General features: G+C 48.2%; 2 protein-coding genes across 8 annotated transcripts in view; one reads left to right on the forward strand and one right to left on the reverse strand.

Annotated features, from left to right (window-relative positions):
- The first annotated feature begins 548 nt into the window (after positions 1-548).
- LYRM2 (LYR motif containing 2) lies at positions 549-2,661 on the forward strand. The gene is made up of 3 exons (XM_075414373.1): positions 549-625; positions 845-985; positions 2,253-2,661. The coding sequence occupies exons 1-3, from the start codon at positions 581-583 to the stop codon at positions 2,331-2,333; spliced, it is 267 nt and encodes an 88-aa protein (XP_075270488.1). The 5' UTR covers positions 549-580; the 3' UTR covers positions 2,334-2,661.
- A 631-nt stretch (positions 2,662-3,292) lies between these two features.
- ANKRD6 (ankyrin repeat domain 6) overlaps positions 3,293-27,647 on the reverse strand; it is a 112,757-nt gene continuing 88,402 nt past the window's right edge. For 3 of the 7 annotated variants that reach the window (XM_075414369.1, XM_075414368.1, XM_075414370.1), the window contains 13 exons: positions 21,165-21,263; positions 20,518-20,616; positions 16,908-17,006; positions 15,761-15,859; positions 13,889-13,987; positions 13,169-13,246; positions 12,304-12,408; positions 11,918-12,055; positions 11,408-11,584; positions 9,470-9,622; positions 8,775-8,888; positions 6,849-7,191; positions 3,293-5,611 (listed from right to left, as the gene is read on the reverse strand). In XM_075414369.1, the coding sequence (XP_075270484.1) occupies positions 5,040-5,611; positions 6,849-7,191; positions 8,775-8,888; positions 9,470-9,622; positions 11,408-11,584; positions 11,918-12,055; positions 12,304-12,408; positions 13,169-13,246; positions 13,889-13,987; positions 15,761-15,859; positions 16,908-17,006; positions 20,518-20,616; positions 21,165-21,263 (2,175 nt within the window). In that variant the 3' untranslated portion in view covers positions 3,293-5,039. Of the gene's footprint in view, positions 5,612-6,848; positions 7,192-8,774; positions 8,889-9,469; positions 9,623-11,407; positions 11,585-11,917; positions 12,056-12,303; positions 12,409-13,168; positions 13,247-13,888; positions 13,988-15,760; positions 15,860-16,907; positions 17,007-20,517; positions 20,617-21,164; positions 21,264-26,608; positions 26,949-27,647 lie in introns of all 7 variants that reach the window. The other 4 variants (XM_075414367.1, XM_075414366.1, XM_075414371.1 and 1 more) reach the window with 4 other exon arrangements.

The following is a 27,647-nucleotide window of genomic DNA, read 5'->3' on the forward strand; positions in this document are numbered from 1 at the left end:
AGCGAAAATCCGAAGGGAACTTTTGTTTAAATGCCCCTAGTCTAAAATCTCTGTCAGTATTTTCTTTGCGCACAGAAACTGACGCTGTCTCATTCTAGGTGCGGCGCGGGCGCTGATCAGGAGACGGCGGGGAATGGGGCGTGTTCCCCCCGGCCCGAGGGCTCTCCCTGGCTCCCGGGCAGCCGCCCCTTGCTGGCAGGGGTGCTGCAGCGTCCGGCGCGGCGGCGGGGCCCAGGCCGCGGGCAGGGCTGTTCCTCGCAGTTGCGCAGCCTGTACTGAACAGTTGTAGGGGGAAACTTGGGAGAAAATATTTTAGAAACTAAAACTTTTCTTAAAGAAGAGGGCGAGGGTAAGCTTTCCCCTGTCCGTAATTAACGAAACGCAGCGCAAGCTCTTTGTCCAGGGAAAGGCCGCAAAGGTAACGCGCCTTTGCTGTGTGCCGGGGTTTGGCACCGGCCGGAGGGCTCGGCGCTGCCCCTGGCTGGCCGCCATGACGTACCCCCCGGGGGGGGGGGGGGGCAGCAAATGGCGGCTGCGGGACCCCGCCCGCTGCCGCGCGGGAGGGGCGGAGCCGCGCGCCATGGCCGCCGGGCGGCTGCCGCCGGGCGCGCTCACCCTGAAGCAGGTACGCGCGGGGCGGGCCGGGCCTCTCGGTGTCCGCCGGCCCCGTCCCGCTGGGCGCCGCCGCGCTCCCGGCAGGGCCTCCGGCCCGGGTGGCGGGCGGCAGGGGGGAGGCGGCCGGGCCGGGCCAGGGGGCCCGTGGCGGGGGTCGGGGGGGGTGCGAGGCGGCGCCGGTTTTCCGCCCCCCCGCAGCCCCCCCGAGCTCGGCCGTCTCCCCGGGCAGTTCGTGCGGCGGCAGCAGGTCCTGCGGCTGTACCGGAGCGTCCTGCGCGCCCTCCGCGCCGTGCCCGCCGAGGCCGATCGCCGGGAGCTGGCGGCCTGGGCCAGGGAGGAGTTCCGGAGGAACAAGGACGCTACCGAGGAGGTGAGGAGCGGGAAGCCGGCCCTCACGGCGCCCCGCCCTGCCGGGCCGGGCCGGGCCGAGCCGAGCCGAGCCGAGCCGAGGGGATGGCTCTGCGGGCGTGCCTGGGGGCTGGTGCGGGGCCTGCGGGTCTGACGCGCCTCGGGGAGGGGCTGCGGGCGGAATCAGCTCGGCGTCGCTCGGTGTTACCCCCCTGCTGGCGGCAGGGACAGCGGGTCTCGGGTTCCCAGGTAACAGTCTGGAGTTAAGAAGCTGAAACCCAAACCCATACTGCTTACGCTAACCACGGATAAGAAAATTGTGCTGAATAACATAGTAGCTAGTATGAACTATTAATGGTCAGGCTTTTTTATACCTTTTTTTATCTTGAATTTCAGCTGTGTTCAGGCTGAACACAATCAGATGGGATGGGGGTGGATGGGGAGCCTGTATGAACTGTGGGCAGAGCTGACTGCGGCCTGCCGGTCTGAAAGGGGGCCTGAGGGAAAGATGGGGAAACTTTTTTGGCAAGTCCTGTTGTGACAGGACAAGGAGCAATGGCTTTAAACTAAGGGAGGGTAGATTTAGACTGGATATAAGGAAGAAATTTTTTACCGTGAGGGTGGTGAAACACTGGAACGGGTTGCCCAGAGAGGTAGTGGAGGCCCCACGCCTGGAAACATCCAAGGCCAGATTGGACGGGGCATTGAGCAACCTGGTCTAGGTGGAGACATCCCTGCTCGCGGCAGGGGTTGGGCTAGATGACCTCTAAAGGTTCCTTCCAGCCCAAACCCTTCTATGATTCTGACAAGCGCAGAAACCTTTATACCTCTGGTGTGCCTCCAGTTTTCTGCTTTCCAGTTTGTTCCTTTTTCTAGCCAGTGCTCAAGGAGTTGGTGGCTGGGTTATGCAACAAAGCATTACGGTACTGAGTGAAAATCACACTGCGAGAAACGTCCGCTTGTTCTGTAAAACGCCTGCCTGCGGCATGCCCCGTGCAGTTGTCGCCGCGCTTACTGGCAAAGGCAGTAGGCAAAGGGGCGTAAAGAAAACACTGTTGGAAGTTTGAATCCGGTTCAAAACTGGGTTTTAAAGCTTTCCCAAACATATCACTAAGGAATTGGAGAAAATGAATTCATTTATGCACCTGGTTTTTAGCCACCTCAGTGACTGTCGTTAGTTCACACAAAGAAACGGGTCACAGCAGCGCTGGCAAGAACTGCGCACGCGTTGGGTGAAGCCTGAGCTGCGCGCAGGCGGTCAGTTCAGGAGATGCCGTTTTGTTTCACAGGGTGCCATCAGGATGATGATTGCTCAAGGCAACATGCAACTGCAGGAACTTCAGAGAGCACTTAAACTGGCAAAATCCTGAGCATACTGGTGTTGACAGACGGACTTTCATCTGCTGTGAACAAGCACAGTATTTTTTTCCAGAACATGGCTGTAATCGCGGCCTTTGCTGACAGCCTGGTCACGTTTGAAGGTAGAACCTGCGGCAGTGGTGGTTTGGTTTGGGTTTTTTTTCCCCTTCCTCTCCCTGGTTTGGTTATGCTCCCCTGTGGAAATTGCTGGGACACAAAGGACTTCAAAGAAAGAACTGAATGGCCGATGTGGCGTGTGCTGTGGGAAAAGCAGAAAGCACCAGCGCTACGACAGCAGTGTAATGTCAGGGAAATGGAAAATAAACATAAGCCAGAGTGTTTTGTCTGTTTTCTGTTGTGGCAGCTTTCAGGTGGTAACATTCATAGTGGTAACAGCTCTTTCTCTACTGTGCTGGGGATTTCTACCAAATTTGGGGTTAAAAAAAGCATTTGGGATAAATAAATGGGCCCAAAACAAACGTGATAACATGTTAAGAAAATGTTTTGTATTTAGATACTGATTTTCAGTTGTTGGTGAATAAAACTTAAAAGGGGAGGTCTTTATATATGGAAATGAGAGATTTTGGCCCCAGAAATAGTCATTACCTGTTTAACAGGAAGTACCTTCAAGTTAGTATTTAAAAGTCAGTATAAAGTAGAATTACAAATAGGATATGCTAACTGTGAATGCTGTGGTCTGTTTTTCTGCATGTCGCATTACTCCACTTTGAATGGTCAGCTTGCATCTGTCCATACCTTCCTGCCCTCTGGCAGTGACTCCTGAAACGGTGGGCGCGTGCGTCGGCCAGCAAAGGGGACAGACCGTGGGCCCGGGTCCCCTGTTTTATAGTCAAAGCCCAGTGTTCTGCTCCCGCTTCCGAGTCGAGTGAGGGGATTTTGTCCACTTTCTCTGGCTAGAAAACACGACACTACAGACTTCTGAGCAACACTTGTTTTAATTGCTTGGCAAAACAATCACTTTATTAAGATGATACAAAACTTAAATAGCATGCTTCTGCATTCCTACAGTAGCTTAAAAAAAATGTAAACGCATGAAAGCGTCTATGTTAGACTACAGAAGTCAGAGCAATAAAACTTGTGTTTCCATAACAGCAGATACTTTTCTTGTCTTGACAGTGCATTAATAGGAACGTCAAAAATATTGTTATATTATACAGTTTTCTCTGCTTTATACATCTGCTAAGAAGATGAAAGCTTAATTAGTAATTAGTCAACAGTGTCTTCAATACTGTAAAGTATTTTGTATTGATTTTAGGGCTCCTCAGTACAGAAAAAAATCTCTTTCTCCTTGGCATAGCAGTACTATCCTGCATTTGAATTGGTTTTGAACAATTGTTCTATCATTACCTGTAAGTAAACTTACTTTTCTAATAGGATCTGATGGTGCCTTCTGAGGGGGAGAAGGAGGAAACCCGAAAGGGGGGCAGGGGCAAAGAGCTGCAGTGCCTCTGGTTTGTTTGGAGTCTGTCAGCCTGGACAACATCGGCCATTGCAAGTTTTGATTTTATAACAAAACACATCCATAGAAACTTTAAAAGGTTGTTGAGTTCTATTTTGCGGGACTGTTGGTGAAACCGGTCTGAAGACCTGCAGACTTACCAGGGCCCAGCCTCTCTTTTTTAGAGGTACAAGGGAAAAAAAGAGAGGGGAATCATTCAGAGGAACAGAGGAGGGCAGTCTGGGCAAGGTGTTGGGGAGAAAATCCTGACTGCAGAAAAAGAAACGTCTGAGTACAGGGAACCAAGCTTTCACTTCTTTATCTAAAGGACTTTTTCAAGCTGCTTCAGTAGTAGAGAATTCAGCCGTTTGCTGCTTGAAGGAAAGAGATTCATGTAAAAATTACACCCAGTAAGTAGAGCATGGTTATGGTAAAATATTTGCCATCCATGGCCTAAACAAAACTTCTTAGTCCGATTACTTGAGTATGGCCCCAACAACCACGTAACCACAAGGAGCTTCGCAACCAGGGCACCATTAAAAAAAAAAGATGGTTCTGATTTAGCATTTGTTTTAATAACGTAAAACCAAAGGAAAAGCAAAGTGAGAACCAAAGCCTCCGTACCTAAGGGGATGAGGACTCACCTTAGCACCTCGTGTGGTGGGAGCCTGGCCTCTCCCAGCTGGAAGCCTGCATCTGCCACCTCCGCGGGCTGGTCATCTGAGCTGGCTCTGCAGCTTCTCCCCGCTGACTGGGGAGAGGCCCTGGGGGGTATCTAAAATATTGTCAGTAGCCCTTCATCACTAAGGAACTTCTGTCAAAAGCTCTCCAGCAAAAGCTCTGCCTTTATTTCAGTATCGGTATCGCCACGTGGTTACCTGTAGCATACAGCGGAACCCTCTACCCACACACAACCTCTGTGGAAATAAGGAAATTCCCTTTCCAGGGAGCGATTTTGGTTTCTAATGCAGTTTGTTTTCAAGCAGCACCTGGAAATTGAGAGTGCAATATTTAACAGACTCGTGGAAATAACAAAGAAAGGATCTGATCTGCAGCATCTCATTGTTATCAGTACAGTCTGCATATGATTCTCCTCAGTTCTGGAGTTTCCAGAGTTATTTCTACTCCTGAAAAAGAGAATTTTGTTTGGATGTAACAGGCACTACAAGTGTATAGATCTGTCAGTATTCCAGATGCCCATACAGCAGGTTCCACAGGGAGTCCCCACTGCCTGTCTTCAGGCAGCATCTGGCAGATGCTAGCTCTCTTTCTGCACCTTAGTCCTCAGTTTGCTGAGCTCCTCTTCTAAGCTCTTAATGTGCTCCTGGAGCGCAGCTTTGTCTTGCTGCGCTTTCTGGTTAGCTTGGCACCGGGCTTCCTCTATCTTCCGTTCGTACCACTTCTCCATCTGCGTGGAGACAGCCTCGAAGAAGTACTGGGTGATCTCCAGGGCCTGGGAGGTGTCTCTGGGCGGGGGGGCGGGCGGCTGGCCCGCAGGCAGAGCCGAGGGCTGCGGCTCCTGGCCCTGGTGTGCCCCGCCGTGGTGCGCGGCTTTGTGCCTCGACTGCCCGCTTCTGCTGGACTTCTTTGTCTGGGTTCCTTTGTCCATGAAGTAGCCGCTCTGCGGTTCCGTCTTCGCAGGTTCCGCCGAGGGCTGCAAAGCAGCTTGAACCTTAACATGCCTTAATTTGGAGCCCAAAAGCTCGGGGGAGGGCAGCTCCTGCTGGAACCTGTGGAACGTGCTGGCACCAACAGCTCTGTCCTTTGGCCTGACGTCTTGAGCCGGGGCAGAAGAAGCGGGTCCACCAGCGATTAACTGTTGCTCTGTACCTACAGAATAAAATATGCACAGAAGCATTTAGAGCAGCTCTGGGCATTTATTTTAGCATTCAGAAATCCTCATTCGATGAATGATGCGGTCTCCCACGCACCGTGCTGCGTGTACGCTGCGGAGGCTCGTATGAGTTTGTCGCCTCTTCACAGTCGGGTGGTGTACTGGTCATTAAAAGAGAAAAGCAGAGAGGCGCTGCGCTGCGGGACCACAGGCTGACAGCAATCAAAGGGCTGCACAAGAAGGACGTGTAGCAAAGGTCGGGCTAGATTCCCAAAGTAGCTTACGGCTGCGGGTATTTGTGAACCCCCTGCTTCTACAAAACCGGAAGCCCCACTAATTTTGCAAAGGTGACACATTCTGATGCTCCTGAACTGTTCATTGCAGTAGCTCACACTCATGCTGCCACAAGATCTCCTGTGTGGCCTTCTGCCTCTCTAGTCTGGGGTGTCCGTGTCCCTTCTCTTTGCATAGTCTTTTGGGGGGCCTATGCAATGTGTTTTACAGAAGCCCAGGGCTGTTGACAGCATTCTCCTTGGCTGGGGAGACCTGGGCATTCCACCTGTCTCTTCATTTATTTTTTTTTTTGCCCCCTCAAAAGCTTCCCTGGCCAAGCAGAGAGAGGTGGCTTCAGCCAAGGTCCTCCACAGCTTCGAGTGGCCTTCCCTGAATGGGCCTGAATGTTCTCAGCTATTTTGGTTCTTGTCAAATGAACTAATAATTAAAGACACTTCGGTTCAAGGAAAGAGTAAGAAGCGAGAGGTTTATTCTGTATCCTTGCAGTCTGAAGATTAACAAGGGAAATGAGTATTTTAGGTCCTTGAACCCTGCCATTACAGCTTCTGCACATCTGAAAAGCGCTAAATACAATACTCTTTCTTCAGTAGACTTTGGATAATCTGCACGGCTTGCTGACAGACAGCAGGGTGGGAGCAATTCTGACTGGGAAGCTGGAGAAATTTCAGAAAACAGAGTTATTCAGAGCACCAAAGGACTTGGCTTCAGAGACACAGTGACATGGACGCATCAGGAAGAGCCAGCAGAGTTCCACCCAGCCGTGTCTGAAAATATTCCCAGCAGCTGCCTTGAAGTGTATTCTAATCCCCAGACCTCAGACTTACGGATGGGGGAAAGCACACAGCAGAATTAATCTGTGGCATTAATACATCTCTGGCATTAATACGAGTACCCCTCAGTTAATTAGCTCGCCTTTGCATGAATACAACATCAAAGTACCTGACAAGGTTGTACCTGATGCACCGTCTTGTTGGACGCAAAAGTGTTGGCCAAAGCTCTGCTCTGGCACCTGGACTCTGCTCCTGCCGCCATCTTCCGAGAGGCTGTTGGGGAGCGTGAGGCAGGAGTGCTGGTGGGAGCCCTCCGGCTGCAGCGCGGGCTGGCTGGCTTGGCAGTCCTTGGCACTCTGGGGGTTGTTCTCAGTATCCAGGGTCTCAGCGAGAGACTCCCAAGTGGACAAAGTTGATTTTGGTCTTGATGACCTGGAATCGCCGGAAAGCTTGAGCTCCAGATTCTGAATCTTCAACATGCACCACGTCTTCAGCTCATTGACCAAGGAAATCTGTGAGAAAGAGACTGTAGATTAGATCCTGCGGTTCCCGGGCTGCCGAGGATGTGTGGCAGGGACAGAGGGAAGCAAGCCTGCTGTCTGCAGGCGTAGACTCCTTGTACAGATACGCGCGCTGCCACCAGGAATACTTAAAGGGCTGCAGATCAGAACAGATGAAGAACCATGCGTTAGCTGATGAAAGGCACCCTCTTTAGTCCAAGCCTGCACCTCGTAGATTTGAATGTGCTACTTCAAATGCCGCTATCAAGGCTGACTTGTTCAGGCATGCAGTCAATGGTACTTTCTAAGTGCACGGAACGTCACGTGGTCACAGCTGCCATTTTTTAAGAGTAAAATTCAGATTGGACACTCCTGGGACACAGCTTTATACCAACCTCTGCTCCTCTGTTCATCTGGTGATAAAGATGAGTCCAACACTAAACGATAAATTACTAACAGCTTTCAAATTACAAAGGTGCTTAGTAAGTGTCAGCTGCCAGTAATCATTTAAAATACAAGTAGCTCTTTTACCCTCTTGTTCACATGGCATCACGAGTTCAGGTCAGGCGCTCCTGCGCACGTGGCCGTTTAGTCAAACCCAAATCAGTTTTTCCAGCAGTTGCAGTCAGACCCACCAGAGCAGGAGCAGCTGATATCGCTTAATGGTAATTTCAGTTCACCTGATGTATTGCTGCAGCGCCTCATTTCTTTTGAGGAAAGCGTGAGACCAGGGGATGCTGATCAATAGTCTATGCTGAGGTTACCACAGCTGCCAGTCTTTTAACACGGATTTGGAACGATCTCACAAGAAGCTTTGACCTTTTACTAGCACGAAGCGTATTTCTCAGTTCTGAGAAGAATACCAATAATGAGAAAATGAACTGTATTTTAAGTTTACCTGTGTGAGTGGAGAAACACAAACTTCTTGGCATGTGTTAATGGTGAGTTTTTGCAGAAGCTAGAAGGGCAAGAGCTGGATCTCTACGGGAACAGTTATTCTTGTAATGCTGGTTAAACAAGCATACAAAAAGAACTTGCCTACTGGCAGTAATACACGGCTTGGAGATGGTGCGTCGTCGCCAAAGTCAGAGGGAAGAACTGCAGCCTTTTAATGCATGGGGGAAAAAAAAGATCAGACAGAGAAGAAGGGAGAGATTCCCAGGGCTCACAACCAAATGGATGCAAAGTAAAAGGAACAGCACAGATCTTAGCCTCTGGTACTATTTGCAGATGTTCCTGCAGAGGTCCTTTAATGAAGCAAAGCCTGAAAGCACAACTGTTAAAAATTTAGCAGTAGGAATTTTTGCCAAGCACTGCGTTAGAAAAAAGATATTTTGTTCCAGATCCCACACGTCAGACCCACCAAATGAAATTATGACAGTGGGACTGGATTTCACGTTCACCATTTCTCATGCAAAATCTTGGTTAAGTTTGGTGTAGAGATTAAGGTGGTGGACAGGAATATTTACGCCTCTGAAGCTTTTTTGCTTGTTTCAACAGTTGAGACAAATCTGCAGTATTCTCTGTGCCTGCTGGAACGAAACTCTCGAGCTGATCCATCTGAGCTAACCGGGGGTAGCCATTCCAAGCCCTACCTGCCGTTTCTCCCCCTCATTTTTTTCCAGCTCAGCGTGCTGTTGCAGGCGGTGAAGGCACTCTGTTCTCTCTGCAGACAGACGCTCAGCCATCAGCTTGTCTAAAACACGGAGCTGTGGAAAAAAAAACCCCACAATTTAGCTGAGATGATCATGTTAAAAACCAAACAAAACCCCATCTGTGACCCTTGTAAGTCAAATTACAGTCTGTCTTTCAGTCTTCATTTCTAGGAATGTTGCCAGCTACAGTTAGATGTAGCTTCAAAAAAGGTCCAAGCACAGAATTACCGATAAATAACAATTACATTAAAAAAAAAAAAAAAAAATTAGAGGATCTTGAATCTCAGTGCAAACAGAATTTGGCAAGAGGGATTTTTACCATTACGAACTGACCAGCTGCAGGACTGCCTTCTGTCTTTAAGCTTCCCCCTTAGGGGCTCAAGCCCTTTAGATTTATTGTCTAAAGAAGCACCTGAAGCCACTTAACACATTAAATGTGTTTTTCTCAAGACCCTGGTTTGCAACTTTAGATCCCTGTGGAATGTCACAGTTCCCTGGTCTTGAGTATTAGATATCAGGTTTGTTTTGACAAGACAAGAACCAATACACGAATCATGACAATGAAATGCTCATCAAGCTTAGGATATGTTTCTAATAGTCATGTGGGCAAGCAGACCTCCAGGTCATATTCTTACTTGATGTTGAGTTTTGCTTTCCATCTGGCCCAGCTTAACATTCATCTTATCTTGTACTGTCCCAAACTCAGCTTTTATCTCTTCCACCGTTGCCTCCAGCTGATTCTCCAGTTTATTTATCAGGGGCTCACAGCGACATCCATTTATCGGTGCCTGAAAGGAGCAATACAGTCACTTGCCACATCCTGCTGCCCTCTTAGCACACTTGGAACATTATCACAGCCTCCTTGAGTCTGTCCTGGGCTCCTCTGCACCGTGCACTGTAGCTCACCCTCCTGGTAACATCTTACTGCAGCTTGGCAAGCAGGCTGTTAGCTGGAAAAGCACAGACTAAGACAGGATTTGTCTGATTTATATGGATGCATCCTAACACACAGCAGTGCTGATTTTGCTGGGGCTACGTGGCAAAGTCGCCCTCCCTGCTCCTGTTTGCCTTCACCTGCGCGACACCTCCCAAGGCTCCTCTGCCGGAGGGGCTGCACCGAACGCGTTTACATCTCTTGCGGAGATGGCCACAGAAGGCTCCCTCAGGAGAGGACAGCTAATCGTCATCATCGGCTTCCTCTGCAGTCCCCCAGCACAAATGGGCTCCTTTGGGGGTGAGTCAGGAGCCCGACGCGGCAGCCCTGAACCTGTCCGCAGAGGAGCCTCCCTCCCTCGGCCCTGCAGTCCTGTTCCACACACTGGGGGGCTACTCCCTGGGCAGGGGAAGGCGGGTGGTTTGCAGAGCGCTACAGAAAGCTGCAGAAATACACATGCTTAGGATATTCTGTTTGCTATTCATGGCCTGAGGGCATCAGAGAAGACAGATGAGCAAAAAAGAAGGGGCGAGAGGAGCGTCATGTATTTCAGGAAATGCTAGAAGGGAGTCTAGCTGTATTGAGCTAATCTTTGTGGATAGATCAGATTTGTATACGAATCCTATCTGCGCTCTGCACCTTTCTTCCTGCTCCCCAAGTCCTTCCTGCTGGCCCATCCTCCTACCATCTGATCCTAGGGGCAGGGAGATGCTCCTTTTAACGTATGAAAAGTCCCCCATCCTTCCTGATGCCTGCTATTGGGATAATCCCATAGTGACCCCGTCTGGAAATTTCCCAAGCCTGAGGAAAGTACAGCCACTAAAACCGCCGAAGTCTGACCTGAGTGATCTTCAGAATCTGCTGAATTTCTTAACTGCAGCAAGGGACCGAGGAGAGCTGGGGGATGGATGTGAGAAGCCGAGGAAATGAAAGGATTGACCTCCCAGAGGTACAGGAGGGAAATACTAAGAAAGCAACAGTGTAGAAGTTTACAGTGTCCGCAGAGTAATTTGCGGACTGTTTTCATGCTCTTTTATAAATGTGTACTCGTAAATACTTGCGGAAGAAAATAAATGGAGCAGAGTAAAATATCAGTCTCTAAACTGGAATAAATGCACATGAGCTGGTATCTCCTGGTTTATTTGTGAACCAGTTCCTATACCACTCCTGCCTCCAGTAATCCCAGGATCCCCAAAGACACACTGCAGTAAACAGAATTGAAACAAAGTGTACTGAGCGTACTGAAGCTCTGGGTTTAGGTAGCAAGCTTCAGTGCTCCAAACTGCTTTCGTTTCTTTTCACTGGTGAAGCTCTTTGCATTTCCTGCAGGAAATCTTAATATTTCAGAGTGCATCATAAAAGTTCCAGTGTCATTTCCTATCACTGTTCACACCTTATTTCAAAAAAGGAAACACTTCTTAGATCCAAACTACTTAACTACGTCTTCCGTAGCATGCACAAAACCAGCTTACTGTTCACCAGACCTCAGGCCAAAACACATCTGAAGCCCAAACAAGGAAAACAAGATCCACAGTCGTGATGTCATGCCCCTGAAAGTTTTCTGTCCATTAGCTAACTGTGCCCCGAGTCCGCGCGCTGCTCTGTGCGTCCCGCTCCCGGAGGGCAGCGGCCGGCTCACCTGCATCACCTTCCCGTCCTTTCCTCGGTAGAGCGTGTACAGCTGGTAGGCTCGCACCTCGTGGGGAGCGGGCGGAGAGGAGCAGTGGTGTTTACTCCTGCGCTTCGGCACGTTTTGCTGGGGCCGAGGGAGAGTCTGCTGGTCAGCTGGGGCGATGGGGTCCGAGAGCGCCGAAACCTGCATAAAATACACACAATGTTTTCCCTGTTGATGAGCCCCCTGGTAAACTGGGCAGGAACTGGGCCAATCCGTTGTGATAATTACAGCAAAAACCTGATTAAAACATCAGCCTGGCTGCAGTGGCTGGCCACAGCCGTGGTGTCTGTCAGCACAATAACCAGATTTCAGCAGCAGAATTTCCCCCCCAGCAATCGGTTTTGTCTGAAGGCTGCCCCTGCCCTGTGAGCGCGGCAGGGCTGCTGCCCTGACTCACCGACACGCCGAAGGGACGTCTGTACTGTTGCTCAATGACCATCCCTTCTCTCTCTGCTGTTTTAAACCTACTGATACCTTTTCCTTGGGCTTTTTCCTTTTGCTCTTCTTCCCTTTGGGATCTGGTGAGGTTGACCGGGGTTCGTCCTTCAGATCGCTCTTCCTCTGCGGTGGCTGGTCGCTGCTCGGCGTGTCCTCCGCAGCGGAGATGCTGCCCTGCTTGAAGCAAAGACAGGAGCTCAGAGCAGTTGCAGAGACAGGGAAAGGTGCCCTTTCTGCAGTTTCCCCGCTCTCGGCTGCTCTGCACGCGAGAGCGGGTAACTCGTTAGCACAAAGTGCGGCTGGCTGCCTCGGACAGCTGCCCTGGTCATGCACAAGCAATGGCTCCACACAGATTCAGTCCTGATGGGTTTTGTTTACGCTCCCTCCTCGCCGCAGACGTAGCTGGTAATGCCGGGCCGTACCTTGCTCTGTACCACTTCATCCCGCGGCACCGACTGAGCTCGCCTTTCCTCCTTCAGCCTCTCTCTCTTCTTCCTCAGGCTTCTTCCACGGTTAAAGCGCGAGACCTGAAGGCAGACCACACTGTCAGTCAGTGATGTCACGCTCTTTCCTACCACAGAAGCCAAGCAACAGAGCAGACCTTCTTCACCGCTACTAAAAGGCAACTTACAAAAGAAGGTGCACTGCCAGATGGGTGCTGGTGGACCAAGCGATGGGGGTGTTCACCGCTCAGTGGTGGTGTGTGTGAGAGTCTCCTCCTGTGTCTCTGGGCTGGTTGCCAAGGCAAGCCAAGCCTTTCTCACGCAGAGGTGACAAGGAGGAGCAGGGCAGGGATCTCGCCTGGTCTCATACCAGAATACAGAGCCCTCCCACGTGCCTTTCGGCCTGAAGAGCGTTGTAGCATTTCACACACAGCAGCAGAGCATAAACAGGACATGTTGTCCCCATTTCAAAGCATCTTCCAGTGCAATCAACCATCCTGGGGGGGGGGGGGAAATATGAGGCAGGCAGCAGATGGAGACAACCTGGGAGCTTTTGGGTACAGGGCCACCACAGGGAACCAGTGCTTCTGGCTGCTCCATCCTCTGCTAGTGAGGACAGCCAGGACCTCTGCCACCACTTAATATTGAGGCTTAATCTTCACACCTTGCCGGGCTTAGGGGCTGAAAGGCTCCATGTCAGTAGACCTGAGGGCAGCACACAATGCTGGCAGAAATGTGGGCACCTTTCACAACAGAAGGTTAAGCACCAGGGGATGTGTCCCCTCTAGGTTAAATGGCCTCAGGTCTGTGAGTACGTGTGTGTTGGGAGAGGTTTGTAATGTACCTGTGATGCTTTAGTGAGGAGGAGTGCAACCTCAGGGTTATTGTGCTGTCTGGCAACATCTAGAGGGGTCTGACCTGCCTGAGAAGAAAAAGAAAACGACATTTCCGTCAAAACACAAGCTGCTGGAAATGTGGAATTTCTCCACGTGAGGTTAGCACGTGCTCTGTGCACAAGAGCATACTAACTGCTTTCATTTACCCAGATTTAATTCAACTCTAACACCCAGTATTTTCTACCAACACTAGAAAGAGTGTTGAAGAGAGTCTGCATTAAGAGAGAGCAAGAGAGAGAGAGTTGGGGCTGTTCAGCCTGCAGAAGAGAAGACTCTGGGGAGACCTTACAGCAGCCTTCCAGTACCTGAAGGGGCCTACAAGAAAGCTGGAGAGGGACTTTTTACAAGGGCATGGAGTGATAGGACAAGGCATAATGGCTTCAAGCTGCAAGAGGGTAGGTTTAGATTAGCTGTAAGAAAAATCCTTCATGATGAGGGTGATGAGGCACTGGCACAGGTTGCCCAGAGAAGCTGTGGCTGCCCCCTCCCTGGCAGTGTTCAAGACCAGGCTGGATGGAGCTCTGAGCAACCTGGTCTAGCGGAAGGTGTCCCTGCCCATGGCAGGAGGCTTAGAACTACATGAGCTTTAAGGTCCCTTCCAAACCAAACCATTCTGTGATTCAGTGACTCTAATACAAAATACCAAAGGAACTCTACATCCTACTTACATTGTTGACAACGGATGCATCAGCCCCTGCCTCCAGCAGCAGCTTAACCACCTTCCTGTGACTGAGAGCAGCAGCTACATGGAGAGCAGTGTCTCCCGCCTGCAAGTGACAAAGCAGAAAGCAGCTGTGGAACACATGGTCCTTGGGTCTCGCCCTGCAGAAATCACACCTTGCTAAAAGATGCTCAGAGCTCAAAAGACCTACACTTACTGATGCAACAACTAACCTGAAATAAGGCCTGGTCAATAAAATAAAGCAGAGTTGGGAGGAAGGGGACAGGAGGGAGTGAGGAACTGCTTCAGGGCAAGGACCTGCTTCAGCCTGGTTTTGAGAAACGCAGCTGGGGCGCTGGTGATCTGGTTTAACTGCACCGAGCGACACACGATGCAGCTTGGAGACAGCTCAGCTCTACCGCCAGCAAACGGATACGACATCTGAGGACAGAACTGGTTTTCCCCCCACAACCTTCTCTTTTTTTTTTTTTTTTTTTTTCAGTTTTGATTATTTGGTGCACAGGTGGTCATGTATCACGTTACTCAAAAATCATGAGATAAATACCAGCAGCGAGATGGGTGGTGTTCTCTTCATGGGATTCCTCAAGTAAAACAGGTTTTGGACCAAAGCCAGGAGGTGATCCAGGTCCAGCACTAACGCACTGCCCTGCCCTTGTCCCGGTGCAGTGAGGTGGGGACAGCTGGGATCAGATTTGGGCACCGTTAACAGAGCCAGCAGCTGTGCAAGGGGCAGATGACGAGCCCATAACGCCCTCCTGTCCCCTTTGCCTTGCGTTTTGCCTGCAGAAAATTAGATCTCCTCGAGGCTAGCGGAAACCTATTGCTTGCTGCTAACCTGGATGAGGCATGTTCGTAAATAAAACCATTATATGTGCGAATATGGAACAACTTCGGGTAGTGCTGGGGGATGAAGGAGAGGGCTGTCTCTGTATGCCAGGTTCACACCAGTTTATCTTACTATTCAGTAGCTCATTTTGCAAGTTAAAAAACTCATTTCCAAATAAAATAACATAGTAAATTTAACATGCTGAAACCCATTTTGTTTGCTGTAACAGCTCATATCTAAGAAACAAGATTAAATATACAGATCAGAAAACATCTTTATGATCCTCAGCTACACAAGGAAAATTTCCCAGGAACATGAGACGATGTGGTTAAGCACCACATAATCTGTTTATTTAGCAGATCTAACGCATTTTAATGTACTAAATCCATTCCCTTCTACCACCCAATTTGGCTATGCTATAGGTACAGCAATCAATTACTTCTCTATAAAACTACGGATACTTAACCCTAGGTTAGACTGATCACTACTTTTAATTTAAAGCATACTTTTTCTTCACTTTTATGTCCTCTTAATTCCCCCTACTGCAAAATGGTGCAGAGTATCCCAGAGGAATTCACACTTTTGTAGCATCGAAACATTCATGAGTTCTGCCTCACAATGTCTCTGTAATGGCCGTAGGATCGTTAAACCCCACGTACAGAGGAGAAAACGGGCCCCCATAAAACAACCGAGTCTCTTGCCGAGTCCCGTTGTGCACAGAACTGGTAAGGACTCAGGAGCGCCAACCCCCGTCCCTGCACTACTACCCCTGCCCCAGAGCCCCTTCCTACACCAACACACGACTGCAGAACCTCATAAACAGAGATGATGCTTTAAAGAAATGATGCAAATGCGATGGCAAAATAAGAAACCACTGGTATGCCATTACTTTAAGGCTGTTCTTAAAAGCTCAGGCACTTGGTGGTACAGTGAAACAAAGAGCGAAGTGGGATTTCTTGGGTTGGAATCCCTCTTCCCAACAACTGGCCGTATGCAAAGGGCGCAGAGTCGCAATGAGGTTCATGCACTGACCTGGTTCTTTTCATGGACAGAACAGAAAGCAGTGAGCAGCACCCTAACGATGGGCAAGTGATTATAACGAGCAGCCACATGCAGACAGGTATCTCCTGCCTGCAAACAGAAACAAAGCTCTGAGCATGTAATCACCGTAAGAAAGCTTGCACTTGTCGCAGTGTTCAGGGATGAAATAATCCAATTAACCCAAGAAGAGCAGTAAATGCCACACACCTCCACTGAACAGCAGTGCTGTCTTCTCTGTGGTACAAAATCTACTGTCATGGATGGGAAGGTTTAGCAAGAGCTGGGGTCAGGCAATGCAGGGCTACAAATTCTTTAACCACTGATGGGAAATAGTGGAATAATAAAAATGCTGGTTTACTACACTACAAAACCTGATTTACATTTTTACATTAAATCTGTTCTTCTGAACCACAACCCAGCGTGATTTAGCAACTCAACTCAGTGTTGCACACAGTGAAGAAAACGTGAGGAGTGGGGACCAGAGCAGCATCCCCACGAGGGGTGGCACACACGCAGCTGGGACTGGGGCAGAGCCCCCCTGGTTCCTGTTTCCATGTACCTCTGCCCACCTTGTTACTGAGCAGGGATAAAAACATCTGGCTTCCTTTTGTAGATTTTTTTTCTTTTCCTTTGGCATGCCAGAATCATTATAAAATAGGAGGAAAGCCGTTTGAAATTGAAGTCACCTTGAATCTGCCCCATTTGACAGACCGACACACAGCATCTATCATCTGTCCCAGTGAGGGCACGTCTGAAGGCTTTCCCCGCTCTAGCACAAAGTTCCTTTAAGATTTCCATCTTTTTGAGAGAGGAGCCCTTTTGCAGAATTGCGTGACAGTATATGGGCCGGGCCATCAGGACCACAAAAGGCAGGAAAGGACCAGCTGCCTCGGTCTGTGCAGCAGCAAAACCCCCCTTGGCTCCTTCCATCCCCACGCAAGAGATGGGCACAAGTAGCGCATTGCTCTGTCCTGTCGAAAGCATTCCTGTACATGATGTATACGGTAGTTTAATGTTTTTTTTTCAGTAGCATTTATAATAAAAATCACAGGTTAAAGCATTTCTGAGTGTTTCTACAAGTTACAATATAGCTAAAGCACAGGCACACAAAAATGAACAGGTTCTTTTAAAAACTCACGTTATTTTTGAGGTCTGCTCGCGATCCTCCCAGTAACAAAACACGAGTACTCTGGGAATGACTATTCTGGCAAGCCAGGTGAAGAGGTGTGTTACCTGCCTTAGAGAAATACGGGAAAATATAAAAGCCCTGTTTAGAAATTGGACATAAGCATTAAAAAATAAAACCTCACAGGTCATCCCGCAAGAAGATCCACCCAGGGGTGGCAAACTGTCACTGTTATTTTCCCAAAGATATGAGCTGAATCAACCTGGAGACTGAAATACCTTATTCATCCTGGAAATTATTGATCTGGGATATAGTAGTGGCAGAAAACGGACAGTCTAACGATACCTGCATTGATCAAGTCTGTCTGAAGGAAGCAAAGACTCTAGAAACTGTCTGGTGCATTAATATCAAACAGCACTATCAAGTATCTCCTTTAAAGAAATACAGGTTTTGTGCTTTGGGTTTCCCCCGTGCACACACACAGAGACAGATGCTGACGCGGCACGGCAGCTCTGACCTGAAGCAAAGCCGGCCGCGACTGCTGCAGGCTGTTAGGCAGACGAGGGTCACAATGATTTCTGTTTCCTTAGGATCGTGGCACAAACCAGCTCCCAAGTCTGGCTGGGTCTGCAGGTGCTCTCCCAGGACTGGACGCAGATTCTAGGCTACCGGGAAGCTTCAATGCTCAGAAAGCATGCCGGCCTCCAGCCAAGATGAGAAGGGGGGAAAAAAAAGCCACCCAAACCCCAGGGAATCACATGCTAAGGTTCCCGACAAAAGCAAACATGCAGTTTTTATGGACAGAAATCAAAGAAGAGTTTGCTTGTCTTTCTAACACTGTGAAGGATTTCATTGGTCTGACGGGTTTTTCTGACAGCATTTGGCTTTTGTCGGCCTGAAAATGTTTGGGGTTTTTGGCTCTTGGGAGCTAGAAATGAGATCAGCTCAGGTAAAAAGGTTTCCCATGCTTACCAGGCTGCCTGTTCACCTTGATTAAGTCCTTTAATTTGTCCCCCTTGCTTTCAAGACACAGATCAAAACCACAGGGTTTGAATTACAAAAGGGCAAGTCTCAGATGTGGTCTTGGGTCTTCAGTTCCATGTTACAGACTGTTTCAGGCCCGAATGTAGTCTCTAAGCTGCGGCAGATACGAACGTTTTCTGTCTCAGCTAAACTGCATTGAAGTGTCAGTTTTCTCCCCTCCTGGTTTTATCTCTGAAAAGCCTCCGCAATGTCTTTATCGTTTGCTGTTTGGAAGGTCGGCCCTGGTGGGAGGGCAGAGAGGTCCCGTGCAGTAGGTCATGGGCGAGGAGCTCCATGCTGGGAGAGGTCCCAGTGCCGGTGCCTGGGGTCAGGGCTGACAGAGCAGGCTCACCTGGCTCATGTCCCACGGGGTGACAAATCTCTCACCAGCTTCTGTGAGAGGGAGAGCGGGTCCAGGTTGTACCAACTTGGGGGTCTTCACTGCTCCACTGAATCTTCACCAAAAGGTACAGACTGATGAAGAGTCTAAAAAGAAGGCTACAACTGATCTCATGGGATGATTTCTTACAGTTTTTATTAAGCCAACTTGACTGAAAATAAACTGCATCTCCAGGGTGATTGCTGCACAGAAAGAATACGGCTACCCAGGTGGTTCACCCACATGTTGTCCCATTCCTCAAACGCCTGCCTGACTTGCCTTTAAACCCCCAGGTGTCCTGTCCAGCCTCTGCATCTCACTTAATATAGAAGCTGTCTTCAATTGCATTGCTTTTTTATATACTGTGCTCGAGGTGCTGTGCTGCAAGAAGTGCAGCTATACAAGCGTTCCCCAAGCAATCCCAGGAGATATTAACCAGGAGTTACAGAAAATACAGAGTCAAATCCCTCTCATCTTCTGCTGCTTAGCAGGATTTGGCATAACAGCCCTTGTCTGTCCCATCCAGCCAAAATCGCAGAATGCCCAGCCGTAAGTCAACAGCCCGTAGGGTGCTCCTGCACACAGTGTTCAGCCCTGGCTGCCAGAAGAGCTGTCAGAAAGATTATGCCTTGTTGTCAGTGACATAAGAAGTTGAGAGACCAGAGAAACCATTTTGGGATTAAGCAGAATTAAGCTTTTGATTTTTCTTGAAAGCAAAAGGGGTAAAAGCACATGCATGTGTGCAGGCATGCAGAATTTTTGCATATTTCAGCAGCTCCTAAGGAAAGAGCCCATCCATTAAAAAGCACCCAAATGGTGAAATGCAAAGGGAGGGGGTTGTGCAGGTAAGACATCAAAGACCAGTGCAGGAGCTGCTCACGCAGTATTAAAGTCTGCCAGTCACATTTCAGACACCAACCTTGCCGAGCTGCTCTGTGCACACGCTTTCCAAGAGAGGCTGCCTCCAAACAGCTGACATACGCTGTATTGTAGGCTAAATCTTCTAATACCGTGAGGCACCCAAGCATGCAGGGTAATCAGACTTGCATCTTAAGCCCACACCTTTGTACGTAAGCGTAAGCATATACACAGCCATATGGAGGACTACAAAGTCAAGCACTACTGTCTGTTACAGGTAAGCATGGGAAGTTGTCTAAAGTACCTCTGATACAAATCTAGGTGAACATTACAGCAAAAAACAATTACAGAAAATAAAAAATAGAAGTTGGAACAATATAAAAGAAGAAATATACATAAAATAATATCAAAGATGAGGTAACTACAGACCACAAAGTGACCACGAGTGTACAACCGTATGCATATATACTGCATATATGCACACAGGCACAGACAGAAACACTACGCCTAGGCAATGTGCCTTTTTACTCCAAGTCTTGGCCTTTGGCCACCTGTCTCTGTTGCCATTTGAGACATGTTTACCAAAATATGCTCAGAGATCCCATAAAGCCATCCCAAAGCTCCCTTGCCTGTCAGGAGGGACACGGTGCTAACCGCGTGATCTGACCGACGCAGCAGCACCGACTCAGCTCACACCGCAGGCTGCTACCACCGTTTCCTAGGCTGTCCCAGTAACTTCTGAATTAGTGAATTGAAGACAAGTCTCCCACAGGTATCACAATTAGAGTGGAACTAAAACCCCTTGCTTTGTTATTCTTTCCTCTAAACTGCTCTCAAGGTATTATACATACTAAAAGGAAGATAATCCAGGTTCATTACAAGATTTTGGCAAGAGGCTACACTCCTATATTAGCAAGAGCTTTATAACAAAGATAAACTATTTGCTTCCCCACTGCAGCTTACATTAATTTGGCTGTTTAATTTGGGGGGGGAGAGCATTTTGAATGCTATTTTCCTATTAGCACAATTCATTTTCATTTTAAATCACAGCAGTCACAGTGAATCCACTCAGTATAAATTAGAGCACTGTGGAGATTTCCGCAGGAATTGCAGTGCTCCTCAGCCAGAATTACTGTATCATTCAACGTGCTATTGAGTTCCTCCTGCATCAGCTGACAAAAGATGAATTTCATAGTGTCTGTGGAGGAACCATCCAGGCGTAATACATGCAAAAAAAGAAGAAAAAAGTCCCGCCAGGAGGTGGTCCTCCACCCACTGAGAAATGCCGTGGTCAGAAATCTCCAGTGCGGGGAACGAGCCTTGTCTCACCAGAACTGAAAGCTCCTCCTGCATGGGTCTCACCTTGTTCTTGGCAAGAACGTTGGCTCCTGCTTTAACGAGCACTTTGGCAGACTGACTGAAACCGTGCCAACAAGCTTCATGTAGAGCAGTGTTCCCATCCTGAAGAGCACACACACACAAGAGGAGAAGGTTAGGGTGCTGTGTCCACAGGTGGAGTAACATTACATTCAGAACGCCCCACCCGCTCACTTTAAAAATAAATCATTTTCCTTTCCTTCTAGCTTATTTTCTACTTTATTTTTAGAAGAGGCTAAAAATATTATTTCTTTTGTTTGGAACTTGGAATTAGTTGTATTTTACTCCCAAACCAAATTTACAGCCTGGGATCCTCAGTTTCTGGGATAATCAAGGGAAACTCTGCAGTGTTTTGTGCAGGGCATAGTAGGGTTGTACATTTCTTAAATTCCTCCCTCAATGAGCTGCGACCAGAGTCTTCAATAAAAAACTATCACCCTGATATATAAAAAACCCTAAATCAGTAATTTGTATTACAGAGAAGGTACAGCTTGTTTCAGTCTAACTGTTCCAATTACTTTCAAAGAATCAGACAGTTACTCAGGTGTATAAACCGTAACTTTCTCTCTGAGATCTTAATATTACTGGCTGGCAAGGGTGCCCTCCCACAGAGCTTTGCTTTTGCCTGTTACCTTGTCTTGTCTGTCCAAAGCGCACCCCTCTTGAATCAGAGTTGCTATAACGTCGGTGTTCCCTACGACAGCAGCCCGGTGCAGTGCTGTCTGATCGCCCTACAGAAAGAAGCAGATCGGTAATCGGTACCATTCCCACCTCATTTTGCCTCAGTGCCAACCCGTACCACACACACATGGGCTGCGTCTTCAACACACGTACTGTTAAATCCAAGCTGCCTTTAGAAACAGTCCCCATAAACAGCTATCATTAAAGTTTCCAAGATTAATGAAGACACTGAAAGTATCAGCGAGCTACAACCCAGCTGTTTACAGAAGGGTGCAAGTCATCACAATCCCATACACAGCGCTGAAGCGTTCTGAGAACACGGCAGCATCAGAAGGCAGCGCATCTAACCCGTTTGGCACCAGGTGTCTAACAATCACCAGTATCTGGAGGGAGCTAAAGGGAATTACAAGCTGTCGTAACGCACCATCCAGCGCTCACACTAACTGCATGAGGCTCTCCTGTTGTGGCTCCGACTGCTACATCAGCCCTGCTTAGGATAAGGAGCACGAGATGAGATCGGTTTCTCCAGCACCTCTAGTGAAGTTTACCAACTAGTGCTAAGAGTGGAGGAGATGTTATGATGAAGACAACTGCAAAACCATCAACTTATTTCATCCAGCGACTGAGCGATCTTGAGGTCCAAACAACTTTCATTTCTCATTGACCTGCCACGTAGCAGCCAACAAGCAAGTTTCTTACATCAGTTTATTTCCTCTGTGGCCAAGTTTCCAAAAGAAATTATGCTGCTGTGGTCATCTGGTCTGACTGCCCACCTATCTCCCCGCTAACAACTGTTGAACTCATTTGCTGAGCTGGAGAGCCTAAGATTCATTTTCCTCAAGCCTTCCAGAAACTAGGGAGACGCAAACTACGGGCCCTGCCCATCGGGGGTTACCTATATATTTTTGTGTTGATGAAACTGTGATAAGAGAGGGGGAATGGGAGGCTTTACGCAGCGGCGTGTAGGGACGTCAGACACCAACTGGTGGGAAAATGAGCTGCAGTAGCTCCACTGCTGCCACGACAGCCGGTCTTGGCTTTCCTGTGAAGTTGCTTTGAACCCGCAGTGCTGAAGCACAGCCTGCGTCCAGGCACAGAGCGGCTTCAAAGCCGCACACAGCCTGTTTGGGGGATGAATAAACGGCGTGGGAATTCAATCCACTTCTGCTTGTCTAGATAATGGCCACCAAAAACACATGCAGGGCAGAGATAGGCAGTGTATCCCGAGGAAACAGAGATTGCAGGACGCTAGTCCTAAACAGACACACACTTCCTCCGCTACAAATCTTCATCTGATAACACCACATTTTATTAAATACTAAAACTAGAGGAATTTCTGTATATTGTGTCCTACAGTCTACAAGACTTTAGATAACTGGATAATTTGAATAATTCTTTCTCAAGGGCAATTAGCAGCTGATTTTAAAATTCCTCTTGGTGGGGTTCTTCTGTGCTAATGACACCAAAATAGTTATTAACCCATAAGTGAAAAAAATGAGCACTGCCAACCACGGCCTGTCAGTAACCCTTGTAATGCTAACTGCCACCACCAGTAAATCATTAAACTGCCTTATAATCATGAAGCCGATTTTTAAAAATTGTGTTGAGGGCTTTTTTTTTTTAAATTTGCCATCTATGTTTTGTCGCTAGAGGTCACATATTGTTACTTTGTTCTTGTCCCTGTTAAGACTGGAAATGTATTTTAAGAGATTTTGAACACAGATAATAATGGTTCCAGGAACTGGGACTTTCAGAAAAACATGAAGTATTGGAAAACTGACAGCACTGCAAGTTCTCTGGACTTGCGTATTTATTCCAAATTTAAAGATAACAAAATTGTTATGAAAAATGTCCAGAATATACCATCTCACAAGCCCAAGTGTCAGATAGTTTCCAGTAACTACTACTGCACAGAAATCTGCTTGCTAACAAGCCGGGGAAGAACTTAACGACCTTTCCACAGCGCGTGGCACGGATGACTGGCACAGCTACTGCTGCTGCAGCAAGGGGTAACGTGGACAGTACAAAGGTCACTTTATCTGACTACCAAGAAGTGGAAAGTAACCCATCAACCTATCCCTGTCAACTGGTATTGCTGCACCAGCAGAACTACAGACGATAATATAATCAAGACTAAAAGGAGATGACATCTGCCATTGCGATGGATGGAGCCTGAACAATGAATGGTTGGTTCCAAATTCTTTATGGCCCGGAAAATTGACCGTGGAGAAGACCAAATTGGGGGCAGGAACGGATTATACTGGATTTGGTCTGTAATTAAGGATCTTTTCGCTGGGCCAGTTTAACCCAGGGCTGTTCTGTCGTTAGCCCAACCCCGTCACAGTAATTGTAGTGAGGTCAAAGGCCATTCAGCTTTTTGGGGTTTGTAGATATGACAGCTACTTCTAATGACATCTCAGGTAAATTAAAAACAAACACATATCTGGGAAGCGGGTAGCACACCTCCCTGCTGCAGGCACAGGTCTCTCTTGGGGACCCTAGCCCGTGTGCTGGGGGGCCATTTGCCAGGGCTGCAGAATGGCCCTGGGATGGCTTCAGCCATGCCCAGGCTTTTTCTCGTACCATATTCTGGTCCCTGAAATGGAAGCCTGGGTAGGTGAAGCGACGCAAGTCCTGCAGACGGCAGGCTGAGGTGCCTCCTGCCGAAGGTGTGGGGTTTGGTGCTGGCATCCTCCCTACACAAGCATGGGGAAAGCCAAGCATCTACGAGTAAGGTCCACCCAGCATCCTGACCAGGGAAATAAATACCCGATCCACATAACAAGGAGTGTCAAAGGATATCTCAAACCCTGCCTCAGCTGGACTGAGGCACCTCCTAGGGAAGACATGGCAGGGATCAATGTCCTGGTGAAGGTCCCTGCTACTCCCAGGCCCTTCAGCCCTCAGGACAGGACCTGGTCGACCATTCCCTTGGGCTCCAGCACACACACTAACCTTAAACGGCTCAAGGCACTGTGGAAGCTGAACCATCAGCTTGCGATGGTGTCTGCGTGTGAGCCATGGAGTGACCCAGCATAGCCCACCTATAAATAACACTGCCTGCACCGCAATGTTTCTAACCTGCCTTGCCTCCCCGTTAGCAGAGAAGCAAACCCCTCTCTTGCCTCTTACAGAGTCAGATTAAACAGATGAGTTATATTTTTTTCACAGCATGAATTTTCAGACAGTGTAATCACTGACTCACATATCTTTTTATTAATTGCTAAAGTAACTGTCTCTGAAAGCACTCACCGGAGTTCTGCCTTTAGCAAGGCATTAAGGGGCTGTTCCAGAGGCTCAGAGAGAAATTGCAGTAAGTTCATATTAACTGCCCAGACTATTATGTTGGGCACAACTTACGATCCTATTCGTGATTTATGCCTTAGTAACAGACTGCAGATCAGTAGAAATGCAGAGAGATAACTCCAGCGCTGTGTCATGCAGATGTGACCTTGACAGAAACAACAGAGTCTGCCTAAATGCAGAGATGGACCCGAAAACAAAAAGACACTTAGGTGCTTAAGCAAGGCTTGGTAGAATTAAGGCACCTCAGTCTACAGTGGGGCATCTTAAATCCCCTTCCTCAGCTGCTGCCTAGCCCTGAAAGCAACTCAAGCTTGGTCGTTTCCACTTCAATGCCCTGGACACCTCGGCTCTCATGCCACCACAGGGCACCGCAGCCATGGTGGTACTGAGGAGGTCATCCCATACCCCGTGCCCAGCCCTGCTGCAGCCGTCTCCCCTCCTCTCACTCTGCGAGCACTCTCGCCGAGATGACGGCGCTTGCCCAGCTTGTCTTGCCATGGGAGTGCTGCTGTGCTGAAGGAAAACGCCTGCCTTCACTGGGCTAGAGAGAGGGAGATGCCGGTGGGAGGCAGGGATGGGAACCAGCATCCCCTGTGCAGAGGGTGCGGGACAGCACGCCCCGCGCGCTCTGCTGCGACGGGGCTGACGCACAGCACGGCCCAGCACCAACAGGTTCGTTTCCAAAGGGTGAAACCGTGATCGTCACAGAGAGCTTAAATGCCTGCCTTCGGGAGAGGGCTACAGGCTGGGCGTCCTGAAGAAAAGCAGATACTTAAACTTGGACCTTCTCCGTGGATTTTGGCATTACCCCTTCCCTTCAGCACTTCTGTGCTGGCTAGGCTGGTGGCGCTTGCTCAGTGTCCTGGTGTTTGCAGTTACCTCCTCGAGTCTCTTCATTCGCTGACTAACGTAAAGCAGTGGCTGCAGCCACTGGGATCAGGCACCTGGGAACTGGATAGGCATCTATTGTACACCTGAAGTTCACCCCAAGGGAAAGGAAACAACACAAGCAACTTACAAAAAAGGGTTTCAGGTAGATACTAGTACTTTTGCCAGCTGTCCTGGGTTACTAGAGTCTCTATGAAGACTCTACTGCCCAAATTTAATAAGATTTGGTTTACCCTAGTTTGTAATACACATTACTTTTTCCTTTCTCTGATTTAAGAAATACTATGACTACCATATTTTTTTTTGCTGCACACTGCTATTCTCCAGAGCGCCCATCAGTTGCATGATCTCCTTTAAAGCCCCTCTCCAGTGTCACACTTTGCCTCCTCACTGTCTTTCCATGTTGTCAGGAATCACCAATCTGTCTCATTACAGGAGAATTGCACCAGAATAACCAGCAAAAACTCACGCGTTCAATCCCTGACACAAAGAGCTGGGTGGCACTCACAAAGTCTTATACTATGAAATCAAACCACTAAATTCACGGTGGATGGCTAAAAATATTTTAAAATTCAAATATAACTAAGTGTTAAATACTGGAGCATACAAGCATACGTGGATATCCTGAAGCAGCTGTACCCAAAGGCAGCCGCGCGTGCCCTGGTGTTTCTCAGCATCCCTGTGCTGCTCTCCTCCTCCTTTGCTAAAGAAGGGCAGTCATCAGGACACACGGTAACAACTTCACTCCGAACGACAAATGATGATGCATGACCAGCAGAAGTGATCAAGGCATGAAAAAAATAGTCACGAACAAAACAAATTACAGCTTAAATGAGACTGAAATGGGAGTATAGGAATAAGCCACTTCGTATATTTACATTCAGCTAGAAATGATTACGAAGCCTGGGTTATTGTTCCATTTGAAATTAATTTTCTGCTTCTTAAACTAAACTGCAGCTTCCAGAAGGGAAGTTTTGGAGGCTGAGGCCTTGGTTTTAAATTAAATTGTTTTCCCAGTTAGCTTTTCAGAGCGTGCGTACGGGGCAGGGAACTTGATGCGGAGCACCCAGCGCGAAGCCCGCCATGCAGTCATGCACCGCAGAAGAGCCCAGCCATGCTGGACCGCCAGGCCCAGGCTTCGCAGCATGCAGCCACGGGAGACGTCAAGCTCAAGGCAGGGTCGATGCGCAAGGTTTCTAACCTCCTTCTCTCTTTCTGATCTTCTAGGTTCCTTCCTAGCCTTTCTCTTCTGGTTTCTCTTATCTTTTTCATCCTTGGTTTCCTTCACCGGGACAACCTTCTCCTTGACTACTTCTGAGGTGTGTGCTGTATGGACACTCATGGACCATTCAGAGATGGCATTGGGATCCCAGTAAGAGTTTTCAGTATTGGCAGGGAGAAGAAAGGAGTTAGCTCCCGGAGTGGCATACTCTACAGAGCTGGACTCGACCGGCTGAAATTCATAATAATCCCACTCCAGGCCACTGGAGGTCATTCTTCAACTAATTCTTATGGGTCTCAGCCTGTTTTAAAGAATGTAGCTGCAGAACACGAAGTGAGTGTTTCAATCTCTCCACAAAATTTAGCAACTTTTAAGTTTCTGCTTATCGTGTGGCAGATGAAGTTAGTCTTGCACTCATTCATTAGCTAGTCAACTCTGAAACAAAATGTGTTTAGGTATCTCTCATTATTCAGAAAAATAAAATATAGGTCATCTTTTTAGAGCCTGGAGTTTTTTTGTGTTATCACAACAATGCCACAGACAAAAATCAACTAAGTAATTTCCTTTTCAATTAAATATGATACTCCCCACACTCGTGAGCGATTTCATCTCTGAACCTAAATCTGCATTCCTGAAAAACAGCAATGAAATGTACAGATGTTAATCAACACTTGAAACTAAGATGCCTTCGCTGCCAAATAAGCACACAGTAAAAGTGACAAAAGGCGTAATCAATAGAGTGCATCTGAAAGAGAACATGAACATATTCTGTGGGAGATAAATATGTGTAAAAATGAATTATATAAGGAGAAACCATAAATAGAGAACTTTCTGTGAAGACCTATGTAGAAGGAAAGCAGAAATATTTTAGTTAATACCTTTCACAAGCAAAAAAATCTTCACCTGGAGTCTTAGCCTTCCTCCTCCCGAGACAAATCCAAACACCCCCTCTGAGACTCAGCAGCAACTCCTGAGGCTCTCCTCAACCCTAACCAAATTCCTGGTACTAAATATGGAG

The sequence above is a fragment of the Opisthocomus hoazin genome, chromosome 2 (genome assembly GCF_030867145.1).
Source record: "Opisthocomus hoazin isolate bOpiHoa1 chromosome 2, bOpiHoa1.hap1, whole genome shotgun sequence".
NCBI classification, from domain to species: Eukaryota; Metazoa; Chordata; class Aves; order Opisthocomiformes; family Opisthocomidae; genus Opisthocomus; species Opisthocomus hoazin.

Coding starts and splice junctions, on each gene's coding strand:
- LYRM2 (XM_075414373.1), top strand. CDS start 581: ATGGCCGCCGGGCGGCTGCCGCCGGGCGCGCTCACCCTGAAGCAG. Junction 626..844: donor GCGCGCTCACCCTGAAGCAG/GTACGCGCGGGG, acceptor CTCCCCGGGCAG/TTCGTGCGGCGGCAGCAGGT. Junction 986..2,252: donor ACAAGGACGCTACCGAGGAG/GTGAGGAGCGGG, acceptor TTTGTTTCACAG/GGTGCCATCAGGATGATGAT.